Source organism: Phyllostomus discolor, chromosome 7 (genome assembly GCF_004126475.2).
Source record: "Phyllostomus discolor isolate MPI-MPIP mPhyDis1 chromosome 7, mPhyDis1.pri.v3, whole genome shotgun sequence".
NCBI lineage: Eukaryota > Metazoa > Chordata > Mammalia > Chiroptera > Phyllostomidae > Phyllostomus > Phyllostomus discolor.
In genome coordinates, this window is record NC_040909.2 from 39,903,716 (window position 1) to 39,923,571 (window position 19,856).

General features: G+C 39.6%; 1 protein-coding gene across 4 annotated transcripts in view; it reads left to right on the plus strand.

Annotated features, from left to right (window-relative positions):
* Nucleotides 1-8,914: 8,914 nt before the first annotated feature.
* TAMM41 (TAM41 mitochondrial translocator assembly and maintenance homolog) overlaps nucleotides 8,915-19,856 on the plus strand; it is a 52,671-nt gene continuing 41,729 nt past the window's right edge. Inside the window, exons 1-3 of one of the 4 annotated variants that reach the window (XM_028518938.2) lie at nucleotides 8,915-9,257; nucleotides 11,742-11,924; nucleotides 14,945-15,037. In XM_028518938.2, coding sequence (XP_028374739.1) covers nucleotides 9,123-9,257; nucleotides 11,742-11,924; nucleotides 14,945-15,037 — 411 coding nt within the window. In that variant the 5' untranslated portion in view covers nucleotides 8,915-9,122. Of the gene's footprint in view, nucleotides 9,258-11,741; nucleotides 11,925-13,142; nucleotides 13,549-14,944; nucleotides 15,038-19,856 lie in introns of those variants that run through there. The other 3 variants (XM_036030793.1, XM_036030795.1, XM_036030794.1) reach the window with 3 other exon arrangements.

Sequence of the window (19,856 nt, forward strand, 5' to 3'; positions counted from 1 at the left end):
GAAAGAATAAAGAAACTGTGGTATACACACACAACAGAATACTACTTAGCAATAAAAAGGAACAAAATACTCATACACACACACACACACAATGTGATGAGTCTCAAAACATTAATGCTAAGTGAAAGAAGCCAGAGACAAAAGCCTACATTTTATATGATTCTATTACGTAGTATTATATAACATTCTTAAAAAGGCAAAACTATAGAGACAGAAATCATATTAGTGGCTTCCAGGAGCTAGAAATACAACTGGGAAATTAACTAGAAAGAAGTATGATGGAGGTTTTTGGAGAGATGGAAATATTCTATGTATTGATTACTGTGGGAAACTTCCTCTCTGATAAGAGGAGTTGTAGTCCCTAAGATATGAGGGAAATCTGTTTATTTTTCTCTTTCTTTATCCCAGTTGTAGATATGTTCATTGGAAGTGAGTAGCAGAGCAACATAAATAAATCCCCAGCTTTCTGGCCAAGGACTAGGAAATGTGTAAAGAATTAAAAGATAAAGAACCTAGAAGAGAAATCTAAATAAATGGAGAAACTAACATATTATGTTCATGAATCAGAGACCTCACATAATAAAAAAGTAAATTCTTTTCATGTTGATCTGTAGATTTTACATAATTCCAATAAATATCTCAGTGGGACTTTTGCAAATACAGACAAACTGATTCTATAATATAGGGGAAGGCAAAGGAACTAGAATACAAAACAATTTTGAAAAAAAGAATAAAATTGAGGGAATCATGCTACCCAATTATAAGACATTGTAAATATCCACTAATTAAGACAATGTGGTACTAGGGGATGAACAGACACACAGAACAATGGAACACAACAGAGATTCAGAAACACACCCAAATAAAATATAACCAATTGATTTTTCACAAAAGTGCAAAGACAATTTAATGGGGAAATTACAATCTTGTTAACAAATAGTGATGGGAAAATTATACCTATATATATGAGAAAATGAACCTTAACTTAAATGCACAATTTATATAGAAATTAATTCAAAATGGGTCATAGATCTAATTATAAAACCTAAAATTATAAATCTCTAAGAAGGAAGTATGGGAGAACAATCTTTGTGCTTTAGGGTAAGGTGAAGTTATGAGACATGACACTGAAATCACGATCCTTAAAAGAAAGGGTTATCTTCTGTTGATAATGGGATTCGATGAAAAACAAAACTTCTGCTTTGTGACAGACATTTTCAAGAGTATGAAAAAATTAGCTACAGAGTAGGAGAAAGTATTTGCAAATCACATATCTGACAAAATTTTTTTTGTATCCATAGTATAAAGAACTCTCAAAACTCAGTAGCAAAAAACAATTTAACAACAACAACAACAAAGATTTGGACACTTCAACAAAGTGAATATGCAGATGATGAATAAGCACACAAAAAGATGTTTTGGGATGAAGGACCTATTCTATACCCTGATTGTAGTGGCATTTACATGAACCTGTACATGTATTAAAACTCATAGAGCATCAACAAAAAGGCAAAAAAAACACACCCCATGATATTGAAAAAAAATAAAATTAAAAGAAAAATAACATCATAGTAAGAGTACTGTTCTCATAGGGCTTTGGTATTTCATACAGGGAAGTACTAACAAAGAGGTGTTTGTGCACCAGCTGTAGTATTTCTTCCTTAGTCACTTTCATATCTGAAGGGACCCAGATGATGCCCAAAGTAGTGAGATGCCAGGTGAAAGGGTCAAATGCTCAGACCCTGGATATGTGGAGAGTCTCACTGTAAACAAGGTAACAACCTAGAGTTTTATCAGTTTTGTGTTTGAACAAAGACTTCCTAAGAATTGAAAGCATAGATATTCTTGGGGTTTTACAACTACAAATTATAACAGTACTTCAATGTGTCAGGAAGCTCCTCAATCTCTCATAGGTTATGAGATTCTTTGGTGCCTTCAGGCAAAAGAAATTTATGTAATTAGTCTTGATTAGTCTGGGACACTGAGCTGATTTTCTGATAGCAAAGGAGTGCTTGGCACCAGTGTTCCCCAAATTGATGCCACAGAACATTAATTCCAGAAGTGTTGAGAGAGGAGGGAGGAGAGAAAGAGAAGAAGAAAACATAGTCTGGGAAATTGGAAAATGCTACATGTTCAATTTTCTCGTGGAGATTCACAATGCATATTAATATATTAATGCTCTGAGAAATCCCACAACAAAGAAATTGATTTGTCTCTTTTAAATTAACCCAATTTCCCAAACCTGGATGACAATGGAATTTTTATTTTCAAATAACTCCAAATAATAATTCAGTAAAACCCACTTTGGGGACATGCTGCTTTATACCAAACCCAGATTCTGGACTTTGGTGGCTAGAGACAGGCTTGGTACACAGTAGTTACTTCTTTCTCTTCTACCTGGGTTCTTTGCCAGCTCAGTTTACCCCAAATTCAGGACCAGTTTTACAAAGAGAAAGAAGACAGTTGCTGACTTGCTTGAATTTTAAGGACAGTAGATGATAATAATAAAAATAGCAGCAAGTGCATACATAGTACTCAGTACATGTCAGGTATTTTTCTAAACACTTTATGTATGTTAACCAGATTAGTTATTCTCATAACCCTGTGAGTAAGTGCTATTATTATCCCTGTTTTATCCATGTGGAAACTGAGGCACACAGTTACTCGCCCAAGGTCACACACAGTCTGGAGCCAGAGTTAACACTTTTGACCACCATATTATACTGCCCTTTAGATAAGTTACCTGCTCTGCTCCCTGAAATTCTACATTATCCACTCATTTCCTTAGTGTTAAAGGGTTTGTGGTCTTTCAGAACTCTATTGAAAAATAAACACAGTGTCCTGCCAGGGTGAGAATTCCAGGACTCAGTATAGAAGTTGTTCGTTCTTCTTCAGACGTGTCCAACCTTTTAGTGTCTCTGAGCCACACTGGAAGGAGAGTTGTCTTGGGCCACTTATTAAATACACAAACACTAATGAAAACTGATGATCAGAAAAAAAAGGTTTTAAGTAAACTTACGATTTTATGTTGGGCCACATTCATAGCCATCCTGGGCCACATGCAACTCAGGGGACGTGTGTTGGACACCCCTGCCTGAATGTTACCACTACTCTTTCCTGTGTAGTGAACTTCTGGTCATTTTTCAAGATCTAGCCCAAATATCAACTCCCTGCCCCTACTCAAGTTTTCTCAGGAAATCTTGAAGAGCTGTGGTGCAGATGTTGTCTGTATTTGACTACAATTGTTTTGTATATATGCTTATATTTTGTCACCAGCCTATGACGTTCTCAATTACAGGAACTCTCTTTCAGGCACTATGCTTGGCCCTAAGTGGCAGACAGATGAATGGAAGATGGTCCCTGACTTCAGTGAGTCCCCAAACCTATTCTTTTGTTTTTAAGATTTTATTTATTTTATTTTTTAGAGAAAGGAAGGGAGAGAGAAAGAGAGGAAAGGAAACATCAATGTGTAGTTGCCTCTTGTGCGCCCTCCACTGGGGACCTAGCAACCTGGGCATGTGCCCTGACTGGGAATTGAACTGGCAACCCCTCAGTTTGCAGGCTGGCACTCAATCCATTGAACTGAGCCACACCAGCCAGGGCCCCAAGCCTATTTTTGACTGACATATCTGGTATTTAAGACAAAGGCTGGAGAGTTACATGCAAAGGGTTATGTGGGCACGAAGGATAGAAAATTTACTTCTAATTAGGAGTAATATTTGAGCTGGGACTAAAGGAGGAGGAAGAGTTCGATGGGAGAATGAATGAGTCCCTTGGGAAATGAACAATTTGTGCTATTTTTATGGTGCAAGAAGAAAAGGGTCAGACTTGGAGGCTATTATCAGGACTGCCATTAGCCCTGTGACTTCAGGTAAATCACTTCATTTTTTTCTGTGTCTTAGTTTATCCCTCTGTAATTTTAGATTAATATCCACTCATTTCCCAGGATTCATCTTAAGTATTAAATAAAATCATGTCTGGAAAATGTTTCGTGTAAAACGCTAAATGCCATAATTATGCTTCTGAATTTCTCTTTGTACATTGCCTCCAAAGAATTAAATAAGATGGAGAACATTTACTGAGAGCTCACTCTGGGGCTGGCATTGTTTCATGTACTTTCTGGATACTGTTTCATTTACTGTCCCAGCAGCCCTGTAAGGCAAGCATTACTACTATGAACATCCTGCAGACAATGGGGGAAAGGGCACAAAGAGCTGCAGTTGTGTTGTCCAAGGTCAAACGGCTATTGTGTTAACTCCTGGGGCCCAGATTCAAATCCAGGTGGTACCTCAGACACTAAAAAAATATTAAAGATGCTCTCAGTCTGGCCAAGATATGACACTTGGACTGATGTGACAGAGTAACATTCCTCTGATCTGGTCCCCTCTCACATCAGCGGACAAATTGAGCATGTGATTAATTGTAGGAACCACAGGGCTTGGATTTTTTTTCCCCAAACATTTTCCATCTTTACTTAAAAACTGATTAGAAGAAAAACCCAGACGTAAAAGTTATAGAGATTTTACAGTGCTTTTTAAAAAATGGAATAGGCGAACATTCTCCTAGTGAAACCTAGCCTTGATAAGGTCATTGTTAAGAAATACAAAGCCAACAGCTGGATAAATCAGAAAAATGAGGCCTACATTCACTCAAATCAAGTGGCATTTATCTGTATTTGAAAATGTCTCTCTAATGTTTTTATTTCATTGGTATGAGAGTTCCAACAGAACCCTAAAGCGATTATAAAGAACACTAGGGCTTTTTAATAGCTTCTAACTTCACAAGCCACAGTAATTTAAAAGGGAGCGGATGAACTGCTAGGAGCAGGGAGATTTCTGCTGGAGAATAAAAATGTTTTCTCTACTACATTGCTTCTGTCTCTTTCCCAGGCGAGGCAAATGCACGCAGGAATGTGATGGAATTTTCCAGCTGGTGATTTTGCATTATCAGGAAGGAGAGTGTTTGTGAAAATGACTGATAATTAGGTGTGAAAGCCTGTAAGACTGAGAAGTAAAGAACACTGCAGAATCTTTATTTATGTCAAGGGCTGAACTTTGTACAATTGTTCGGAGGGGATTTCAGCAAGGTGCTGACACTTTGACCTAGCAATTGCACTTCTAGGAATCTACTTCATAGCAACCTGCACATGTGCACAAAGGTCTCCGTACACCAATGTTCACTATGGCATTGTTTGCACATATGAAAAATGGATATACTCTATACTGTAAATATAAAAATGTTTCAACATATGATAGCATATCCATAGTGTAGAAAAATTTGCTGCTAATAAGTAGAATGAGATAGATATGTATATTCTGACATGGCAAGATGTTCCTGATATATTAAGTGAAAAAAAAAAAAGCAAATTGCAATATAGCGTCTATCCTATAATTCCATTTAAAAATGTTTTTTTTTAAATATTTTATTTATTTATTTTTAGAGAGGGAAGGGAGGGAGGGAGAGAGAGATAGAGAGAGAGAGAGAGAGAGAGAGAGAGAGAGGGAAAGACATATCAATGTGCGGTTGCTGGGGGTTCTGGCCTGCAACCCAGGCATGTACCCTGGCTGGGAATCGAACCTGGGACACTTTGGTTTGCAGCCCACACTCAATCCACTGAGCTACGCCAGCCAGGGCTTAAAAATGTTTTTAATGTTAATATATTTATAGAAAAATATCTAGAGGAATATGTACCAAAGATTATCTGTGGCTATCTCTGGGAGATGGTATACATATTTTTGTAATGTTTACATTTTTATGAGCATGGATTATTTTTGCAAAGAGGGACAAAAAAAACAGAACAAAGTTAAATATTACTACAAGGAAGGAAACCAAAACTATAACATGACTGGTGGAGATTTATTCACTATTATTGGGTTAAAAGTTTCAGTGTAATTCTGCAGTAAACACTCTTCAGATTCTGGCAGTCGAGAAAGGGTGATCTTCAGTCAGAATGAGCCAGAACAACTGTGCTCACATAGAGAGGCTGAAACACATTGTGTCTCCCTCCTGCCATCCCTGTTCTGGTCTCAGTTGTCTCTTTAACTACTGCTACTGCTACTGCTCTTTGACTTGGGCTGATGGAGTAGAACTGGGTAGGTAGTTAGACAGACGTGAGCAGAGCAGGCACTATGAGCCAGGTACAGAAGGTCACCAGAGCAGAAAGCTTTGGGTGCCCAGAAATGAGCAAACTGGGGAAACAGGTAACCTACCCTCTCCTAGAATGTCACTGGGCTTGTGGTTTAGACTCCTTGACCTTTCATATTGCTGGTCATGCAGTTAGGACCCTCCCCTGACCTTTGCTTCCTTGGCTGCTTGCTAGTCATGCAAGTTAGACCCCTTAGAGGTGCTAAAAACAATGGGTCCAGAGAATAGCCCTTAAGCATTAAGCCCCCAGGAAAATGAGGTTCTGACCCATGTCTAATATATCTGGCCTCAGCTGTGTTTCAGCTCCAGGCCCAAAAAAGCAGCATAATCAGACAAGTGATGTCATTGCTGACATCAGGACAAGCTGCATTGACTAATGACCCCTGACTGGGCACCTACCAATCAGTAAAGACCATGACCCTGAAAGGACACACTTGGGAAGCTGAGGAATATTCTATTGGAATCCTCCCCTAAGACCTCCAGATAAATAGCCTCTAGAGCACAGGTGGCAAACACAACGCCCGGAGGCCAAATCCGTCCCTCCACCTTGTTTTATCCAGCCTGGCACCTTGTTTCTACCCGGTGGCAGCGCTGAGCTTCTTGCCCCTAGTTAAGGAGTAGTTACATTTATACAGTCCTAAAGTTACATTCGGTCCTTTGAAGGCAACCATGAGGCTGATGCGGCCCCTGGTGAAAATGAGTTTGACACCCCTACAAGAGGAGGACCCATTGTGGCTTTCCCCACCCCCTTTCCTCAGGCAGTGTGATCCTTGTCTTTTCCCTAAGCTCCAAGGGCCCTTTTTTTTTTTGCCTCTGTAACTTGTTTTCAGAGCCCATTTCTTCTACAACTCACTTCTTCTACCTTTGTGACTTTGAAAATAAACTTTCTTTTGTAGTTTGAGTCTTGATTCTGAATTCTTTCTTAGGCAGAACTCAAGTACCACAGTTGCTCAACTGAGGTCTGGTCTGCCTCTCCTGGTCTAACGCCTGGTGCCGTTCTTGCTGCCAATGGAACCAGCTGATTTTCCATTGCTTTCTCTTGCTGCACAGCTGTCTCTTTTAGAAGTCACCAAAACAAGGTGGTAAATAGCTCGGCCTTTGGCGTTTGGGAGCCCTGGGTTCAAATCTCCTAACTATGAATCCAGGAAATTAACTTCTCCTTTTATGCCCTCTCTTTCTTCATGTGAAAAATGATACTCTTAGAGAACATGTCTCATGGGGCCTTTGGAATGATGAAAAAGTATTGTAGGAGCTTGGGAATAGTAAATAAACAAATGTCACTTATTACTATTGTCATTGCATCCTATCAATTCTTCTTTGGTAGAATCTCTCCCATCCATCTTCTGTCTATTAAACTCCTACTTATCCTTCAAAGCCTGCCTCAGATGCCACCATTGTGAAACCTCCTCTGGTCTTTTCTTGCACACACAGAACTGATTGGCGTTCCATCATCACAGGTCGTACAGGTTGCTGGGCACCCAAATTCATACTGCACCTTGTTTTCTGGGTTTGCTTCTCTGTCTCCTCCATAAACCCTGAGCTTCTGTAAGGCAGCAGCCCTGTTCTAGTCATCTCAAATAGTCAGCACTTATCTCTGTGCCAGGTTCAGGGTTTGAATTCAAATAATCATTTTTCAAATTGAGTTAATCCCATCCCTGCCTTTATTACCCCAACTCAGGTGTCTTTACTTATGGTGAAACTGTGGTAACAGCCTCCTATGGCCTTTTCTTTCCCCACTCCCATCCAGGGAACAGATCCCTGCTCAAAACACTTCAAGGATAGAGAAGAATTGTAGGATGTGGAGTCAGACCTAGGTTTTAGCTCCAGTTTTGCCACAAGCTGATGTGGTCCTAAGCACATTGCTTTTTCTCTGTCTTAGCTTCTTCATTCCTAAACTGGAGGCAACAATTTTCTCTAACAAGACAGCAGAGGAGACTCAGTGAAAAATTCATCATCATTATCAAATCTAGCTAAAACTACCTTTATTTTTGAGAGGCAGTGTATGAGGAAGAAGGAGAGTATCTGCAAAATCTCTATCCTGGAAGTTAAACTACATCCTGAACGGCCCTGTGATCCTGAGCAAGTTTCTCTAGTTACACATGAAGAGGTGAACTCTCACCTGGAGTCTTGTTTATTCCCAGGAAACATTAATATGCCCTTTTCTGAGATTAACCCCCAAAGTAAAGGGGCAGAAACTTTTCTCCACCCTTAAAATTAAATACAAATATCGGAGAAATTGGTACAGGCCTTTACCATTTATGGAGCACTTTCATACCCATCATCAGACTTGAAAAGGACTTTAATGGGAAGAAATCACAGCCAAATTTTAAGAGTGATAGTCTCTGGATAGTGGAATTGGGCATGATTTTAATTTTGTGTTTTCCTAAACCTTCAAAATCTAGTTTTGGAGCTGGATACACATAATGGTTACACAACATGATGAATGTTCTAAATGCCACTGAAATGTACGTAAAGTGTACAATTTTGTTATGTGAATTTCACCTCATTAAAAATCTTCTGCAATAAACACACATGATTTTATAGTCATTTACGAAAATGTGGTTTGAAGTGAGAACAAAAAAAGGATTCTCAAAAGCAATTCAATTAGCCAACACTCTTCCCCCACCAATATGCTCATCACAGTCCCTGGCCGCCAGCCTGCACTGCGCTCCTCCGACCACCAGGAGTCTCCACAAAGTCCTCGCGTCCTTGCACATGGGCGAGGGCCTTCTCTTGAAGTTTTGTAACGCAAGTGAGTGACAGCTGTGCCGGGGGTTGGTCGCTCGCTGGCACGACTGTAACCTTAGTGTTCGCGGGTCTCACCGGTTATTATTTTTGTCTCCAGCATTCTCCCTTTGGTGCCGGCCCCGGTCTTTCATCTCCCCGCCCTTAACCGCATTCGCCGTATTTGTTCCCCGCCCCTCTGTCCTCTCCCCTGCCCTACCCTGCCAGGGTCCCTGTCTCTGGGCCTCGGCCCCATGGCGCTGCAGGTGTTGCAAAGCTCGGGGGTGGCCTTCCGCAAGATCCTGTCTCATTTCCCCGAGGAGCTGAGCCTGGCTTTCGCCTATGGCTCCGGGGTGTACCGCCAGGCGGGGCCCAGTTCAAACCAGAAGGTGAGCCCGACCCGGGGCCAGCCCCACGCCGAGAATCGGCCTGTTCGACCGAGTTTTCATTTTGCCTTCGATCCCTTCAGAACCCTAGAGACGCGTGTCTGCGCTCTCCACGTCTCAACTAGCAAAGTACAGACTGTATGCAAGTGTTCCTAGTATAACAACGTGAGCCTAGTTTTTAGGATAAGTAGGAGTCCACTTTCTTTTAGAGCAGGAAATGCAGTTACTAGGAGGGGAAAGCTGGTGCAGAGGCAAGGTGGTAGAAAGGAGAAGAAATATTTGCTAGGTGCTAGTTAAGGTTCTGAGCCTTGGGTGAGCATGGAATTCTCTGAGAAGCTTTAAAAATTACTGATGCCAGCGTTCCACCAATGGAGATTCTCATTGAATTGGTCTGGGGAAAGGCCTGGGCTTCAAGAATTTCGAAACCTTCCTAGGTGATTCTAATGCACAGCTGAGCTTGAGTAAGTGTCTACTGTAGGAAAACATTAAAAATGATCTTCCTGACTTACGGGAGCTGAGGGACTGGTTGTAGGGCTAAGGCAGGTGCAGTGAACTTAACTAAGAGTAAAAATTAGTGAGTGGCCAGTGTATATACCCATGCTCAGGACATTGAACAAGACTTTAGGATTAGGCATTGTTACTCTTCAGAGTTGGCTGAGCGCAACAGTGGTGAAGGTACAGCTTTCCTAGTGATGGAAGACTTTTTTCTGAAAATAAAGTTTGTTTCCAAAGTGAAGACAAGATTGAAGACAGCAGAAGAATGAAAGGCAAATCTTTTCCATTTAAAGGAAGCTATCAGTTACTTTTCTACCAGGGCTGTAGAGCTTTTGCTGAATTAATGTAAAAGGGGCAAAAGTCAAAATAGAGTTGGTTCTCTGCGTGTGCAACTTATGTTCTGAACTGGATTTCTACTTACTGTAATTAATGCACAGCCTAATAGTTCATTGTCATCTGTAATAAATTAGGGAAATGGAAGTGTGCAGATTGCAGAAAGGCCTTCTGGATTTGAATACATGGCTGTGATCTGTCTGGCCATCTATACCGTTTGAATTTGCTGTTTCCTACCTACACTAGTTTTTTAAGTAACACTAAACTGATAGCATATGAGAATTTATAGATTATAGATGTGTAAATTATAGGTTATTATAGGCTAGTCATTTTTCTAAATACCTTAATATAATTGTAAATTTTTAAAAACATGTCCCCTCCAAAATCTTAAGTATCACCAGTGGTTTGTGGATCACGTTTGGGAAACTCAGAGTAGCCCTTGGCCTCCTGATTCTATAGCCACTTCTTCATATTTTCATGAAAATTTTCCTTTGAGCAAAGGTGGAATTCCCTCACAAGAAAAGATTCTTCTGCTTTCCCTCACCTTCATTTCCTTCAGGTTAACAGTCTTGTAGCTTCCAGCGCCTGTCAGATCAGTCTCTATACCTTTTAGTGCCTTACTATCTTTTCTTTTCTCACCCAGAATCTTGCAGTTAGCCTGCTGTGTGGTTTCCTGGCCTTTATTCTCTCCTCCCTCCAGTGAGTTCTGCAGGAAAATTTCTTTGCATGGCAACCAGAATCCCTCTCTAGTCTTATCTCCCACCACTCCCCTGCCTGCATTGTATTCCAGTGGTAGCACACAGAGCATGCCCAGCTCTCATGTCCAGAAGAGTGTTTTCCTCCAACAGAACTCCCCTTCCCCGTGCTTCCCCTAATACTTCCACCAACTCTGCGTAACTCTTGCTCATTCTTCAAGACTCAGATTTATCAGTCTTGAAGAATGTGATTTTATAGGAAAATTTAGGCTTCCTGTTCTAACCCAGTTGTGAGTGAAATTAGTACATTTTGCATTCTTCTATCAAGTCCATCTACTGATAATTTGTCTGTCTTCCCCAGTAGTCTTTGAACTCTACCACTTCCTCAGGATCTATCAGATCTCATTATGGGTCTTCAGTGAGTATCTGGTGAATGACTGGAAGTTAAAATAACTTCCCTTTACAGAGTACTGATTAGGGTTCATCCGTATAGGGTCATTTCATCTGGAAGAGAAATGGAGCATATTCAGCAACACTTATATGAGAAGCAGCGTAGAAGAGTGGTCCAACATACAGAATTCGGGACCAGACTGTTTGCCACTCACTAGCTGTCCTTCAGCAAGGAATCTACTCTGTGCCTTGGTTTCCTTTCCTATAAATTAGAGTAGTAACGGTGCCTACCTGGTAGAATTGTTTCGAGGATAAAATGAGTTCCTGTGTGTATAATGTATAAAGTGGTTAGAAGAGTGTTGGCATGACAGTACACATTAAATAAGCACTGTTGTTGTTATGTGTATTGATAAAAACAAAGCTCAAATTTGTTCCAGAAACTTGCTTAACTTTCTGATGACAATCCTTGGTCTTTTATTAATCATAACAGCATAGAATTTTAGAGCTTTTCACTCTATCTGGGTGCCTTTCCAGGAATTAAAACTAAAATCATTCTCTTTTCTTCACCTTTCAGAATGCTATGCTGGACTTTGTGTTCACAGTAGATGACCCTTTTGCATGGCATTCAAAGAACCTGAAGAAAAATTGGAACCATTACTCTTTCCTAAAAGTTTTGGGGCCCAAGTTTATCACCACTGTCCAGAATAATTATGGTGCCGGAGTTTACTACAATACATTGATCGTGTGTGATGGTAGGGTAAGTGACTTTGGGCTTTTGCCTTGACTTGGGTTATTAACCTTTGTTACTAGAATACCAACTAGATATGTATATTTTTACAGTCAGGAAATGTTCAGGCTCCTACTGAATGAAGATGACCTAGTGTAATTGCCTTTTCTTTTTTTTTTGCCTTTGGCCAACTGGTTCTCAAATTTCAATGTGCATCAGAGTCCTGTAGAATGCCTGTTGGACACAGATTGCTGGGCCCCACCCCAGTGTTTCTGATTCACGAGGTCTGGGGTAGGGTTTGAGGCTTTGCTTTTTTTTTTTTTATAAATTGAGATATAAATTGCCATTTAACATTGTATTAATTTTAGGTGTATGACACTGATATATGTATATATTATGACATGATCACCATAATAAGTTTAGTTAGTGTCCATCACCACACATAGTTTCAATTTTTTTCTTGTGATGAGAATTTTAAAGATTTATTATCTTAGCAATGAGGATTTGCATTTCTTTTTTAAAAAAGACTTTCTTTATTTACTTTTAGAGAGGGGAAGGGAAGGAGAAAGAGAGGGAGAGAAATATCAATGTGTGGTTGCCTCTTGAGTACCCCTTACTGGGGACCTGGCCCACAACCCAGGCATGTGCTCTAGATTGGAAATTGAACCAACTACCCTTGGTTCACAACCCACACTCAGTCCACTGAGCTATACCAGCCAGGGCAGGGTTTGCATTTCTAACAAGCTTCCAAATAATGCTGCTGCTGGTCTGGAAAACATACTTTGAGAACCAGTGGTTTGGTCAGTGGGAGAAATAGGCAGGCTGATTAAGGATCAGAGTGGAATTAATCTTATCTATACAAGAGGCTGACACCCCAAGAAGAATGTGGAAGTGAAGATATCATAGGTAGTTGGGAAGCATGTGGTACCAGCAGGTGGGTGAAATTTGATGCTTACTGGTACTGGTAATGGTTGGAGAGCGCGTAAGATGCACAGATCCTGGCAGAAGGTTTTCTGACAGCAGGAACCTTGAACTGTCTTTTAATGAAGGGGCCCAATCTCTAAGAGGGCTGCCAAGAACTTGGCAGGATCCCAGCCTAAGATGACCAATGGGGACTAAATCAAATGCCTCCTAGAGATGAGCGGAGGTAAGAACACAGGTGTCAAACAAGGCCCGAGGGCCAAATCTGGCCCTCTACCTTGTTTTATCTGGCCCGGCACTTTGTTTCTACCTGGCAGCAGCACCGCCAAGCTCCTTGCCCCTAGTTAAGGAGCAGTGACATTTATACAGTCCTAAAATTGCATTTGGTTTGAAGGCAACTGCTAGGCTGATGTGTTCCCTGGTGAAAATGAGTTTGACACTCCTGGCTAAGAATGACATACGGGTTCTGCCAGCTTTGTTAACTCTGCTCAATGATGCTGATTGCTTAGAGGAGTCCTACTTTGATGTGTAGACAATCACCTGAGGAACAGATTCTGATTCAGTAGGTCTGGATTGGAGCCTGAGATTCTGTAATTTTTTTCAAGCTCCCAGGTGATGTTGATGTTATTTGTCAATGGACCACATTTTGAAGGCCGAGACGTTGAGTACTGACTGAGAAGGATTTTGAAGATCTATCTAACTTGGCAGGAATGAGTGCTGTGATTGATTGGTGGTATGTGCATAACCTTTGGGCCATATATTTACTTTTTTGGTTGAGGTCCAATGCTGCTCCACCTGCACTTTGCAGACAAAAAAACAAACAAGTTTCAGAGAGAAAAAATAACTTTCATAGTCTCATGCAGCTGGCTAGTTAGTGACAGGTGCCTGACTTCCAGGCCAGTGGTGTTTCTGTTAGCTCCCAGCTTTTATGTGCCTGCAGCAAGAAGGCTTTCTGCAGTGTTGTGACTAGAGTGGAGTGAAGGTTATTCAGCACAGTTTCCAATGTCCACTTAGTCATGCCAAACATGTAGCTTTGTTACTTCTTCATAATTAATACTATGCTGAGCCTATCTCTAATTAGTAGTTTCAAACAATGTTAAAAGCTCCAGTAACCAAATATTTGGACATGATTATATGCCAAAGGACCCGTACTTTTTAATTAAAGTTCTTTAGCTACTTTTCAGATATTTGCAGCCTGCAAAGGCCTTTGGGATACTGACGTTCAGCAAAGTGAGGCCAGAGATATTTGTTGAAACAAATGGGATTTTGTAACCTGGAACAATTACAGTCAGGGTTTGTACAAATTATTGTTGCATGAGCTTAACCATAATTCCATGTGTTCAGAACTGATAAAGAGGTTTTCTTTTTGGATGTTGCTTTGTAAGTATAAGAATGTTTGGAATAGTCAATAGTGAAAGAGAAATGCACCATGTAAAGCAGCAGTCCCAAACTTTTTTGGTACCAGGGTGGGGGTTGGTTTTGGGATGATTCAAGCACATCACATTCCAGCTCACGTCCTGCCGTGTGGCCTGTTCCTAACAGGCCCAGGCTGGTATCGGCCCATGGCCTGGAGGTTGGGGACCCTGCTGTGAAGGATGTCAGTAAAGACCTAAACAACATTTCTTGTACTTTGTGATAAAATGAACATTGGAAAACCAGACTAAATTGAAGAACCTAGTTTTGTCTCTGCTACTAATGGTTCCACCTTAGGTGTATCATTTATTCACTCTGAACCTCAGGTTTCTTGTTTCTCAAATGGGAAGCATGACATTTATTATTGCTTCTCAAACTGTCTGTGCCGAAGGACCCATTTTTTATTTCTAACTCCTTGAGTATCAATACTAGACTGCTTCTAAGAGCCATTCTGCCTTTAACATCACAAGAGTCTAAGTTAAAATAGTGGTCACTTCACCTCAAATACCTGAAGGGACAAATCAGTCTTGGAAACTTATCCTTTGTGGAAAATTTTGGTGGAGATGTGTGTTTTATTTTTACAAAGTAGGCATTTTGAGTGGCTTTGGAAATCAAGGTACTTTTGTGACAGAAATGCATTACCTTATATTTTGTATCTGCATAAGCAACAACATGGTATTTTGCTCCTTTTTATGCCCATTTCTTTTATTTTCCAGCTTATAAAATATGGGGTTATTAGCACTAGTATTTTGATTGAGGATCTCCTTAACTGGAATAACTTATACATTGCTGGACGACTCCAAAAACCGGTGAGTGTTTCCTTTGGCTGCCACAGTTAGGGATGTCTCTCCTGTCTGAACCTGGCCTTACTTTGATATTTGATTGCAATGAGATGGAACTCCAGGAAATAGAAGTGAGTTTTAGACTCCTTTTCCTGCCTAAAAATTCATTGCCAAACAATATCTAGATATTACCCACGCTGCCCCTGTCCTCTCTCCAAAGATGCTTCAGTTGTCTGGGTGGATCAGGCTCAGAGTTAGTCCTTTGGGCTGGAGAGGATGGCAGAGGAAATATCCAGTGCCTCAGGGCAGCCTCGCTCAGCTTGACCCAGATCACCTTCTCTTCTAGAATGTAAGTGCCATAGGGCACTGTTTGTCCACTCATGTATCCCAGCAGTGCCTGGGACAATGCCTGGCACATAGTGAGCATTCGACAAATGTTTGTTGAATAAATGAATGAACCAGGTAGTCATGCTGATGGGGGTGGTAGATTCTAATCCCTGTTATTATCCTCCTCAGGCCAATGGTGAGATCCTGCCATAGCATCCTTCCTTCATTTGGGATACTGCTAGAGGAGGCTGTAGTGGGGTAGGTGTCTCCTGGGCTTTAATAGAAACAGAAAACAAACAAAATAGGAAAAAATGTGGAGAGGACTTGTACTTTGGACTTGTATTGCAAATGTCATGTTTCTTCTTTTTTGCAAATATATAGCCTGTTTTCTGAGAAGGGGTCTTTTCATAGAACTATGTGACACAGTCACAGTTGCTAACCCCGCAGCAAGGGAAAAATTTCTTTGTGTTGTCAGAGGGTCTCAGGCCCTGGAAGAGAATAAATATATGGATGGTTCTCAAATGTCTCCCAAAAGAGTGACTCTGCTGTTCCTCCTTTTGTCAGTTATGGCAAAAAATTAGAGAGAGGTTTATACAATCTTAGCTTACTTGGTGGTGTCATAAAAATCTCTATTGATATATATTCATGGGTAGTCAGGATTCTCTTGCCTTGTATCTGGGCTTAAAATTTATTGGTGTATGTGGAATTATGCACCTGAAACCTATGTAATTTAGTTAACCAGTGTCTCCCCAATAAATTAAATAAAAAGGAAAATATATAAAGAAAATTCCATGTAGAAAATAATAATGGTGTAGCTCAATAAAATGTTCAGAAACACTTGATAAGGGCAATAGTTACATGGAAATACCCATTTGTAAAAATTTGTGAAGCTATACCTGTTAGAATTGTATACTTTACTGTGTGTAATTTTTACTTCAGTAAAAACATTAAAGTTTAGAAACAATAGGCTTACCAAAATAATTTCCTATCTATCTAGATGAATTTCTCATTTCTAGTTTGGATAACTACTAATGCTCATAATTAAGCAAATAAATGTAGTTGAAAATTTATAAATATTAATTTTCTTTCCAAGTTTTTTTTAATTTACAAAATATGTCACTTCATGGGAAGAATAATGAATGTGGAATGAGAATCTTTGGTTCTTATTCATTCCTGCCACTTGTTAGCTATTTATGTGAACGTGGGCAACTTGTTTTATCTTTCTGAACCTCTGGTAATTTATCTATAGAATGGGGACTGCAGTATTCACCCTGCCTACTTCAAGAAGGTGTTGAAAAGTAGAAGCAGAATGGTGATGCTGGGAAGGAAACAGTGTTTTAGAATCAGACAGATCCATGGTTTGGGTCCCAGTCTGACTCTCCCAGCTGTGTGACCCTGTACCAGTGACTAATTCTCCCTGAGCCTTGGAACATCATCATCCATTGATGAGGCTCATCACACTGACCTCAAAGACAAACCTAGATCTAAAATGCCTGGTACTTAGTAGACACTGAGGAAACGATCATTCACTTTCTTTTGTCCTTGCCCATCTCAAAGTTACTTTGAGATAAAATGAAGTGTGGAAATGTTGTTATCCTCTGTGCTGTGCTTTGTGCTTGGAATGTTTCTTTTTTTTTTTAAGACTTTAGAAAACTGAAAACACCATGAAATCTCAGAATATAAGCACTGGAAATGACCTCAGATTTTATGTAAATGTCATATATCCTGATAAAATAAAAGCAATTCAAGACAAGTAATAGCAGCTACATTTATATCATGCAAAATGGCATTTCTCAGCTAATTTGGAGAAAAAATGTTATTGATAACAATGACCAGCTCTCAGGCTTATTAAGCTTCTAGCACAAGAAAATCAGGATAGCTTAAAAAAAAATTATTTGAGCCCTGGCTGGTGTGGCTCAGTTGGTTGGAACATCATCCCATAACTGAAGATTGCAGGTTCGATTCCTGGTCAGGGCAAATACCTACGTTGTGGGCTTGACCCTAGGTCTGGATGCTTACAATCTCCGGTCCAGGCACAGATGCGAGGCAACCAACAGATTTTTCTCTCTTTCCCTTCCTCTCTCTAAAAGCAATGAAAAAATGTCCTTGGGTGAGGATTAACAAAAAAATCATTCAAAGTGTTGACCATACACATGGTAGGAAAAAGGCATAAATGGGTGAATTAACTCCACACATTCCTGCTCTTAGTTTCCTTCTCTACTAGAAATACTCTTAACCATTCTCAAGATAATTCGTTTTTTAATAAGGTTTTTTAAAACTTATTTTTAGAGAGAGGGGAAGGGAGGGAGAAAGAGGGAGAAAAACATTGATGCGTAAGAGAAACTTTGACCATTTGCCTCTTGCACATGTGTCAGCCAGGGACCAGGGTTTGCCAGCGACCCAGGCATGTGCTCTGACTAGGAATCTTTCGCTTTTGCAGACCCTAAGCCACGCCCATCAGAGCTAAAGATAACTCTCTTTAGACAAACTATTTTTACCTCTAGGTGGCAGCAAATATTAATCAAACAAGAATGGGTACATGTTCTAGGAAGGAATTATAAGAATATGAATGTGAATTCTTTGTTTTTATGTGTTTGAAAAGGAGTTACATTAAACGATACTGTCTAAAGCTCTAAAATTATCTTTCATATTGCAATTAGAATTTCTTAATCACTTAGCAATTTGTTTAAAATATACAGAGAGTATGGAAACTCTAGTTTCCATTCAGTTTTGCTGTGAATCTAAAACTACTGTAGAAAATAAGGTTTATTAATAAAAAAGAGAGGATACTAAATGAGTACCTTGCTTTAAAAGGTGGACGTTTCTAGAACATGTTGAATATAAATTAAATTTCTATCATATTGGGTTGGCCAAAAAGTTCATTTGTTTTTTCTTCTGTAATATGGCTCTAGTAGCACTTAGTTGTCTTTAATTTCATTCGAAACAATTTTGTTAGATTGTATTGTGACAGCTGTCATACCAGTGTGTATTTTTAAAAAACATCAAAATTGGTGAATTTTTGTGTAGTCATTTTAATATTGAAGATGGAAGAAATATGCAACATTTTCAGCATTTTATGCTTTATTATTATTAGGTGAAAATAGCACTGGCTGGTATAGATTGAGTGTGGGCCTGTGAACCAAAGGGTCGCTGGTTCAATTCCCAGTCAGGGCACATGCCTGGGTTGTGGGCCTGGTCCCCAGTTGTGGACATGTGAGGGGCAGCCACACATTGATGTTTCTCTCCCTCTCTTTCTCTTCCCTTCTCCTCTCTCTAAATAAATAAATAAAATCTTTAAAAAAAGAAAGAAAGGTAAAAATACAACTGAAATGCAAAAACAGATTTGCGCAGTGTAAGGAGAAAGTACTATGATTGATTGAACATGTCAAAAGTGGCTTGCAAATTTTTATGCTGGAGATTTCTTGCTAGATGATGCTCCACAGTCAGGTAGACCACTTGAAGTTGATAGTGATTGAATCAAGACATTAATTGAGAACAATCAGTGTTATATACCATGATGGAGATAGCTGATACATGCAAAATATCCAAGTCAATCAAGTTATTGGTGAAAATTAAAAATATATCTTTTATTTTATTGAAAAAACTAAGTGGACTTTTTGGCCAACCCAATACTTTACTATTAACTTACTTCATAATTGAGGAGATAACCCATTTTTATTTTTAGTGCAGCCTTAAGTTTCTGAGTCATTTACCAAGTCATTCTCCAAGTAAAGAACAATAAAATGTAAAATAGTTAATAGAACCTATGGCTAATCATTTTTTAAGTCAAAAGAACTCCAAAGTAACATTAATAGTCATTTCCCTAATTTATTTAACATAAGTTTGGATTTTTGCATTTCATATTTAGTATATAACAGCTTTATTGAGATATCATTCACATACCATACAATTCAACCATTTAAGGTGTACAATCAATGGTTTTTAGCATAGTCACAGTTTTGCACCCTTCATCACATTGTAGCTATTGATTTACCTTTTGTAGATAGAAAAGAAAAATCCCAGCAGTAGACTAAATCCCTGACTGGAGATGGAAAACCTGGCTTACCAGTCGGGGCTCTGCCCAGCTGTGAACAAATCTTTGGGCCTCTAGTCTTTGAAATGCAAAGACTGAGCCTTTCATTTACTTATTTAAAAGACCACTGAGTTTCTTCTCTGTGTATGTCAAAGGAATTTAAAAAGGGAAAAAAATCCACCACACTGGTATCTTGGGAGAGGCCATAGTCCAACAGGTGATTAATAAGGTTTCACCCCAGCTCAGTGTTTCTTCTCAGCCCACAGGCAATGGCCATTTAGAAAACTTAGCCTTTTTGGCCATTTGAAGTGAAAAACTTCCATGGGAAGGGTCATTTGCTTCATGGTTGGGTGCTTGAACACTAGATTGGGCTGTGTTCTTTGTGACCATAACTTCACTGTTTGCTATCCAAGTACTGAGGAGACCACATGTGACTTTCTCTTTTTTTCTATCTTGAAAGATACTCACAAATCTGTCGAGTTGGGC